This window comes from Pollicipes pollicipes, unplaced genomic scaffold, assembly GCF_011947565.3.
Source record: "Pollicipes pollicipes isolate AB1234 unplaced genomic scaffold, Ppol_2.1 Scaffold_4219;HRSCAF=4965_pilon_pilon_pilon, whole genome shotgun sequence".
NCBI classification, from domain to species: domain Eukaryota; kingdom Metazoa; phylum Arthropoda; class Thecostraca; order Pollicipedomorpha; family Pollicipedidae; genus Pollicipes; species Pollicipes pollicipes.
In genome coordinates, this window is record NW_023596448.1 from 24,984,945 (window position 1) to 24,994,193 (window position 9,249).

Consider the following 9,249-nt stretch of genomic DNA (forward strand, 5'->3'; position numbering starts at 1 on the left):
GAAATGTGATGCGGATGGACGTTACTTACTGAATCCAGTGGTGGTTTGGCACCGACGCTTGTGAGGTGATAAGTGAAAAATTGCGTTTTTGTTGGTTTCAGAAACCAGCACTGGGGTGTTTAATTCCAATAAATCCCTCCGGGATGTGTTAGCAGTCCGAGTAGCGTCCAATAAATTAATTTTGACTGTAGTTTAGTACGGACCATACTTGTCAGCCTTGCCACAGTTTAGCCTTGCGTCACGCGCGGCGCGCGTCCGGCGTGGTGGTGGCGGTTGAGCTCTGTGTAATTCCGGTGCCCGGCGTTCATCGGCAGGAAGGTGAGGGGGCCGTTTCGCGGGAGTCGTATGCATAGAGGACAAAGACCGGTCGCATATAAATAGGTCTATTAGTAAGGGGCGTGTGGAGTATCTCGTAATAAGTGATGAAGTGCGCGACGCAACTTTTTGCGCTGAAAATGCGTGTAGCGTGCAGCAGGCACGCCCAATTTTTTTCATGCGGGTTTTGGTATTAAGAGCCTTGGCATTAAGGCAGTACAGGATTTCACCAATTTATCCGATTGCTTGGAGTCGGTGTATGTACGAATAAGATAAGAGGCACTGTTGGTGTTTTCTATCTGTTGGTCTCCTTCATTTTTGCATTTGTGTTAGGGGTGCCCTTGGCTGAGGGAAATTATTTACTGAACAATTCTCTATTTATGTTCTGCAGGTCTGGAAGTTTCAGTTTTCTGCCAGTTTTGTCTTCCATGTGCCATGTGCAACCAACAGTGATAGTTATGCATAGCAAGTTTTTGCAACATTAAGAATAATTTGCACATATTTTCTAGTCATGTAAGGGTTCCTAAATCTTGTTCAAATTAACTATTATTAATTCTGGTATTTTCCAGGAGTTCATAATGCCTGAATGAGATTATCAGTGTGATAATCAAATAGGAAAATTGCCAGTATATCCCAAATGTATTCAATGATTATCATCATAATTGAACTATGTGACCAAATTGCATATTGTAAGATAAAGCTACCTTGTCATTCAAGAAATAGTTTTGTAAGTTTAGATGGAGGCCAAAGACCATGCCAGCCTGCCAAAAAATACATTTGCTGCCAGATGCTGAATATTTTGGTTGCTACATTGGACCAATATGTGCTTTTTCAGGCAAGGGAGTATTGCTCCCAATTTTTAAGTAAATGAGTTTTCCTTCATAAATATTCTTAGATATTTTTCGTTTTCATTATCAAAGAAATATATATTTTTTGAAGCTTTGGATTTTATGCACTGAAGTTGGTGGCAACTGTACATGAAGGTCAGGCCTGTCAGATGTAGTATGGATGGTCTCAATTTATGATGGGGTGTTGTGCTGTGTGGAACACATTTAGTATAGTTTTAGGCTTTGCAGTCTAGGGGCCAGATTGTAGCCGAACTGGGATCGGTGAAAATTAACAGTAGCAGAGCCAATTCCAGGTTTTTTCTTAGAATTTTGATCTGAACCCTTTGAATGGGTGGATTTCTGGGATCGGCGCTCACGCTAAGCAGTGCTTGTTGTTAGAGCCCTGACCCCTACCATCCAATCGGGCAATTCCAGGCAAGGGCAGAATTTGGTGGTGAAAGCTTAACGTGGCGCAATGTTTGGCACGGTCCGTCCTGCACCCTGACGCAGACCTTTAGGGAGACTGCTGCCACCGCCGCAGACCATACCTGTCAAGGGCAAATAGGGGAGTGCCTAAAGTGACTCGAACCACTCGGCCACCCGGGGTGAATCGGGAGGCAGGTGCTCTAACCAACTGAGCCACAGGTTTGAACCGCATCAATATATCTGCTGTCTATAGGTATTGCCAGTAGGTGGGTTGCATGGTTTTAAGCTAGGTATTTAAAGTGGCCAGGTAAGATAACTCACACAAGCTCATAGTTTGTGTGGTGTTCGGTACAATGGGTGTGAAATGGTGGAAATGGTATGTTAGTCCATTGGCAATGTGTAATTTGTTCCTGGCATAAGGAAGGTTGAACACTATCTTGCCTGCGATTTTTGTAGAGCAGGGATATTTTAACACATTTTGTTGTGTCCAGCATGATGTTTTTTTGAGATGCCATGACCTGTGATTTTGCTATTAGTAAATGGTACATTTTTCAAAGCACAACAGACTTCAGGAGTAACATGTCTGTTGGTGGAGCTTGATTTTAGCTGAATGAGCTTACATTGATATGAGCATTGTTTAGTGAACTCAACTATTAATTTGGTTGCTAGCCACCTTGACAGTGCAGCTGGCCAGGGCACTTGCCCGTGCTAGATGGGAAGCCTTTGGTTTAAGCCTGATTTTGGCTGGTTTTCCTTAACAGGCTCCTAGGTAGGAGACGGCAACATGTGGGAGGCTATTGCTGCCTGGGGGATCAATGCTGTACCAACCAGCGCCCAGGATGCTGGGTTGGGTTACGGCTTTTTCTAACCATGTGTGCTTGTTTCAGTCATGGCTGTCCAGATCGCGGAAGGTCTGCAGAAGGAGGTGCTGAAGCAGGGCACTGGGCCCCGGCCTAGTCCGGGTGACACCATCACGGTCCAGTGTACTGGCCAGCTCCATGGCAACCCTCCCAAGAAATTCTGGAGGTGAGTGGATGGCTTTGTGCATACTTGTTTAATGCAACTTGCATGCAAACCTGTGTCCAAGGAAATGATGATGGTAGAGTGATGGTTAATGTAGGTCAGTTTCGCGAATATGATATTCTACCTTCTAGAAGCAGTCATTGCTCAAACTACCATAAAATTGAAGCAGTGATGGCATGCTGGCCATATCCATTTACCATCCTCATAAAACAGCATTGAACTTCCTGTTCACATGGCACTGTCATGCGAGCAGCACGTATATGCCACCGTTTTGCAGATGGAACAGTATAACATGGTGACAGCTAAGCGGGGCAGAGCTTTTATCTGGTGCTTGGTATTATCCCTGCTGGTAGCGCCGTACCTCGCACAGCGGGCGGCTGACCACGGTCGTGCCTAACGCCTGCCCACTTGCCCGGCAGCACCACCGACCCCGGCCAGAAGCCGTTCACCTTCCAGGTCGGCCTGGGCAAGGTGATCGCCGGCTGGGACGAAGGCTGCCTGACGATGGCGCAGGGCGAGCGGGCGCGCCTCATCATCGCGCCGCACAAGGGCTACGGCGCTGGAGGCTTCCCCGCGTGGGGCATCCCACCCAACGCCACGCTCAACTTCGAGATCGAGGTGCTGAGCGTCAGCAAGTAGGCGGCGGCGCGAGGAGGAAGGCGGCCGGGCGGCGGATCTCGCGCGGTGTGGCCGCTCTGCTGCGGGTGCGCGCCCCAGCTCGGACGCGGTCGGCACCCTCCTGCCACCTCTGCAGTTTGTGTCGATCTGGCGCCACCAGTGGCATCCGCACTTCACGTCTTGTTCGATCCCTGTCAGTGACATTCGCTGGCAAGTCTTGTCCACTCAGCCATCAACATGCAGTGTTCACGCTGTCGCGATCAGTGTGGCGTGTCCAAATCCTGACCACCTGACGTATAAAATGGGATAACCTAGAACTATTAAGGTGTTTGCTTTCATGACGCTGCATGGATTCACTGGGCTCTGCAGTTTCAATCCACTGGCCTGATGAGTTTGTTGGCTACTCTTTACTCTATACTAGCGCGCAGTTTTCTGTCCTCTTGTTTGGTCATTCAAATTTTGTATGTAATCGAACTCCATTATGCTCTCTTCCGGGCATCTCTTAGCTGTGCTGCCGTGTTGCTTTTACGCCGGACTTTTTGATGATTTTGTCGTGCTCATCATGGTCGTAGCTTCTCACATGATCCTATTGGAACCTTTTGCTGCCCACTGGGCCCGAAGTCGTGTTCGGTGGTTTCTGTGAAACTCCTGGCGGGTGGTGTGTGCTCCAATACAGCATTGCCATCTAACTCCGTTGGTTTGCACAGTCATTCAGTGGTGGCTCCCATCCATGACTAAGCTGTCCCCACGGCTGTTGCGGACGTGAGAAGAACCCATTTAAGGATGGACAGTAGAATAGAAGCGGCTTTGCTAATGATGGCTGCCGGTAGGAGTAGCGCCACGAATTTCGGGTGTAGGGGGGGGAGGAATTTTCCAAGGGCTTCCTGGGCGGTGTCTTATTCAAGGGGGTGCAGGTTAGGTGCACTTCCCCTCCCCTCCCCCATCACATTGATTTGGTTGCTGAGTCAATGTGAATAACTTAAGGCAATCTAAAAATTCAGGAAAGAGATATGGTGAAAAGGGTAAACCACATTTGTATGGGGCTTTGAGCTAACAGCCATAGTGAGTCATTCGGTGTAATCCACAGCCATGCCCTTAAGACCTAAAACCATCTAACTTCCGGGCTACAGGATTCGAAAATGTGCTGACCCTTTCGGAGAAACTCGGGGTCACCCAGGGATTCATAATAACGTCACTCAAATCCCGTCATGCATTGGCCGTGCTGCGATTAAGGCCAAGAAAAGCATGATTGCCCAATCATTCATATCAGGCGTTCCTGAGCGCGATTTCCAGGTATCACGGCCGTCAAATGCATCTTAGTGCTGTGCGAGACACGATGACGCAATCAAACAATGACGTATTGCGGATAATATTTACTAAGCAGAGAAATTGTGTTATTTAGAGCCGTCTTTTCTGCTTTAAAGTAGACCAATACTTATAAGTGAGCATGCTTCACCATATGTGATGTTTGCTTCAATATCTTCAGATGTGGAACATTTCCTTTAATAAAGATCTTTTCAATCCAGCAAAGGGCTTCCGATTGCAAAATAGGGATTCCTGTTGCAGAACAGGGCCTTCTGAAACGCACAGGCCGTATTCCAGAACAACATCCTTCCGATTCACAAAAGGCGGGCCTCCACAACGACAAAATGAGGGCAATAGCCAGACTCACCGTGACTTCCCCGCGGCCGTCGACGTGCGTTCTGGCCGCTGAGCTCCACCGTCCCATCCTTCCGCAGTGCTGAGGCGCAAAGACTGCGCTTAAGCCGCCGCACCGCCGCCGCCGCCGTCAAATAACCGACTGGCACATGGCCAGGCGCGTCCTTTCCGCTGTTCCGTCGCGGGCACGCGACCACGGCCGTTGTCAGCCCCCCATCCCCTGACTGGCAAGGCCCGCGCCGCCCTTGCAAGGGCGGGAGTCACCATCGCAGCGGTCGGCTGCTGAGCAGCAGCTGTGGGACCGTCGGGCTCCTCGGAGAGGGTGTGGGCCCTGTCAGCTGCTGTGGACCCCATTGCTGCTGCCTGAGCAGCAGCTGTGGGCCCGCGGCCCGCACTGTTCCCAGGTCAGGGACGGCCCGCAGGTACCCAGGTCAGGGACGTGGTCGGCCCACTCCCGTCCCTGGTCGGCGTATGATGTGCTGCCAGAGACAGGCCTGCCGTCCCTGACCTGGCTTCTGTACTGACGGGATAGGAGCCCCCTTTGGAGCCCCGACGGGCGTTTGTGTTCGGACGGTAACCAGCCGAAGGGACATGCAAAGTTCATATGGTTTATTCGAGTTACACATGCAGAGGCGCGCTGGCCGCTATTCCTCAGAGCTGCCCACAACGCTTGAGAAAAATAAAAAACATAAACAAGCATAACACAAGCCGCACGGATTTGACCAACATGGACATCGGCCAGAGCGGCGGTACTACAGTTCAAGTTGCGGTGGGAGGGAGGGAGACCTACAAGATTCTATTGGGTTCGTTTTCTCTCATGCGTCACGTTACGTCTAATAACAACTCAAAAAGTGGAGGGGGGACGCTGGGACCCGAGCGGAGAACCCCTCGCCGGATTCCAAGCCATTGAGCGAGCCAGATGCTAAGGCAACGTTTGCCTTTTTGGTGGCACTGACATTAGGGATGCCGACACTGACATGCCCTGACCACCACAGTTAAAGTGCTTATAAAATAGCGATGTCCTACTGACAGATTGCACAAATATGTTAGCATCGTGAACAGCAGCACTTACCACTTAACTACCGATACGTTCATGCCCACCGCACCGCACGCTTCGCTTCCTCTTCCTGGAGATAAGGCATTGACACCGCAATCAAGTCAACTTGATTTGCCATCTTACATCATCGTGCTTATCCAGGGGGGGGGGGGGATCTACTCCCGAATCGCCCGCAGCGTTCCAAAGTGCGTCGCATGGCAAGTGTCCTTATTTATCTGGTCTTGCGTCTGTTTCAACATTATGAACATCATTAAAAGCAGCGCTGGAAATGCAGCAATGCCCCGCATTCAGGTTAGTTTGATTCGCCATCTTACATTACCGTGCTTATCTAGGGGAGGATTGGCTCCCGAATCGCCTGCGGTGTTCCAAAGTGCGCCGCGTGGCTAGTGTCACTATTTCTCTGGTCTTGCGTCTGTTCGGGCTGTTGTGACACCAGCAATTTAATTGTTTACCTTGTTTTGCCACACAATGTAGACTTTTTGATGCGACCAATCCTTTCAACTGTGATGCTGTCCCTCAACACTCCGTCTCCGTCACAGATGTGCGCAGACAGGGTTCCTCAACACTCAGTTACGTACCGACACAGAAAAGGTTACACTAGACTCACCCAACCTCCAACAATTCAAACCCCTGCCTTCCGCAGCGGCTGGCGATGCCGAGTCCGTTTACTGGCTACCCAGCCTCACCATAGCGTGTCAACCGAATCCCGGCAGGCCACCGCGACAGCTGGCGTCACCTGGTATTAGAGTCCGCCCCCAGCCGGCTATCGCGACAGCTGGCGCCGCCTGGTGTCAACGTCCGTCCCCAGCCGGCCACCGCGACAGCTGACGCTGCCTGGCGTCAGCGTCCGTCCCCAGCCGGCTACCGCGACAGCTGGCGACGCCTGGTGTCAGCGTCCGTCCCCAGCCGGCCACCGCGACAGCTGACACCACCTGGCGTCAGCGTCCGTCCCCAGCCGGCTACCGCGACAGCTGACGCTGCCTGGCGTCAGCGTCCGTCCCCAGCCGGCTACCGCGACAGCTGGCGACGCCTGTTGTCCGACTCGGACAGCCGCCGCTGGAGGGCGCTGTAGCGGCGGATGAGGCGGGCGGCCTCGGCGGCGCGCTCCGTCCGCAGCTGGATGACGGCGGATCGATCAGCGGGACCGTGCCGGACCTCCAGCAGCTGGACGCCTTCCTCCGAACGCACTCGCCGCGCAGACAGAACGGCCGAGAACGGGTGCGTGGCCAAGCTCTCCTGCCAACGTGGCAGCAATGGTTGTTGGGTCGTTTGTCGACGTGTGTGGGTACTGAGGCTGTTGACTGATTAATGCCGCTGGTTTTGCTGGGGACCGGTAATGGTGAAGCCTAACTGAAGCCCAGGGGACTGGAAAATTATCTGCAGTCATGGGTCTAATGGAATGGAGGACAGAACCAGAAAATTATCTGCAGTCATGGGTCTAGTGGAATGGAGGACAGGACCTCGATCACAAGACAGAGCTCTTTAAACAGCTAAACCTTGTACACCCCGGGCCCTGGAGGCGCACCGCTCGTTTCCCACATGGACTGCGGCAGGTGGGGACAGGACTGTCTGGCGAGCGACTTCAGTCCATCTCGACTATATCACAGCGCGCAAGGGAGCACACAGCACACAGCTGGACATCGCGTTAGCTGCCGCCGTCGGTGGCGCCGCGGCGGCGGCAGCGGTGTGACTCACGTGGGTGACGGGGTGCAGCAGGTGCAGGCCACGTCTGTTGACGGCCAGCAGCAGATCGGACGGCGCGCCGGCCTCGATCGCGCCGCCCACCACGAAGAAGGCCGAGCCGAAGAGCGGCCATTGGTGCAGCGTCTCTGTCGGGCACAACGGCACCATGGATTGGAACAGTGATGTGGCAGCGAATTTGGCCACATGGGTAGAGTTTATTTTTAGTGTAACAGAGTTGTAGCGTGGAAGAGCTGTAGGCTCTGCGACATTCACCGGAGGCAAACAGGCTGCTAATACAAAAAACGCCGCAGGTTCGATGGTTATGCGGGAGGCAACGGGCCAAAGTGCCTTCCCATTAAACAGAACAGTCTCATAACATTATTCATTTAGTAGACAACCAGTGGTATAATTGGATTCACATTCCGTCGAATAAAGCAAGATCATGCTGCCTTCAGCAATTATTTGACAACGACCTCAGCCAGATCCGCAGAGCTTTATCGAACATGAAAACTACGATGCCCAACCGTCACCCTGCGGGGTACTGCCGGATCCGTGGAGCTTTCGCCGTCTTACCAAGCACGGCGGCCTTTGCCTCGGTGGTGGTCTTGTGTTGCACCTCCGCCCAGCTGTCCTGCACCATGTTGACCCACTGCGTCGGCCGGACGCCCCGCACGAGCAGTGCGGCCGCGGGCAACAGTCGTTTCGTCTCTTTCACCGACGGCATAGTCCGGAGGCCAGCGGCCCGCTGCAGCAGCGCCGCCACGCGGGCGATGTCGAACTAAAACGGAACGATGGCGTGCAACTGAAACATCGCGGCTGTGTGGTGCTAAGACGGGCCGATGACGAAGGATGAGATAAGGCGCCAGTGCCGGACTGAGGCTGAACGGCTGCGTTGAACAGAAACCGAAAGGTCGTGTTGGGGGGAGCGGGACATCAGCGTTTGGCATAACAAAGTCTGTTTACAGGAGCTGTGGCTTCGAATTCAAAAGCAATACCAAATGCGTTGAAATCAGGAGAGGCGGTGTCGAACTAAGATAGGGAGTTATGTCGGAATGGAACAGTCCAGCAACGTCCGAAATGCGCCGTCAAGGTCTCCTCCCGACTAAGAACCAGGTGTCCATCCCGACTTCCCTCCCGACTTCCAGGTGTCCCTCCCGACTTCCATCCAGACCCTGCCGGCTGCCGACTGCTAAGTACCAGGTGTCGCTGCAGAAGCGTCGCGTCCGGCATGGCGAGCAGCAGCCCCTGCAGGTAGGCCGGCGTCAGCTGGCCAAACGCCAGCTTGACGTACTGCGGCGACTGCAGCCTCAGGGGCAGCAGCCACACAGACCGACAGAGCAGCAGGTGGAAGACCTGAAGCGGGGAGGGGATTGTGCCAGGCAGGTACATGTAGAATTCGTGGCAGGAGCAATACACCATCCCAAGCCGCGGCGCAAGCTAAGCGGAGGGGAACATTAAAGGGCTGCGCAATACGAATCGAATCAAAGGAATCAAACATAAGTTCATTTCCATGAGTTCACAGGGCAGTTCAGCTACGCGCACCGTCACCTGGTCGTTCTTTCTGCAACTCGGTGGTGACGTCATTGATGTACTCGTCACCGGAGAGGGGCAGAGTTAACTCGTCGCTCTCCGTGACGCCGT

At 53.0% G+C, this 9,249-nt stretch overlaps 2 protein-coding genes across 2 annotated transcripts; one reads left to right on the top strand and one right to left on the bottom strand.

The window, feature by feature from the left end:
• Positions 1 to 213: 213 nt before the first annotated feature.
• Positions 214 to 3,899, top strand: LOC119095514 (peptidyl-prolyl cis-trans isomerase FKBP12). The gene is made up of 3 exons (XM_037218361.1): positions 214 to 318; positions 2,456 to 2,594; positions 3,011 to 3,899. The coding sequence occupies exons 2-3, from the start codon at positions 2,458 to 2,460 to the stop codon at positions 3,228 to 3,230; spliced, it is 357 nt and encodes a 118-aa protein (XP_037074256.1). The 5' UTR covers positions 214 to 318; positions 2,456 to 2,457; the 3' UTR covers positions 3,231 to 3,899.
• A 1,561-nt stretch (positions 3,900 to 5,460) lies between these two features.
• On the bottom strand, positions 5,461 to 8,997 carry LOC119095043 (unconventional myosin-XV). Its single transcript, XM_037217944.1, has 4 exons — positions 8,806 to 8,997; positions 8,182 to 8,386; positions 7,621 to 7,754; positions 5,461 to 7,161 (listed from the first exon to the last, which is right to left on the bottom strand). The coding sequence occupies exons 1-4, from the start codon at positions 8,995 to 8,997 to the stop codon at positions 6,934 to 6,936; spliced, it is 759 nt and encodes a 252-aa protein (XP_037073839.1). The 3' UTR covers positions 5,461 to 6,933.
• Between the last annotated feature and the right edge of the window lie 252 nt (positions 8,998 to 9,249).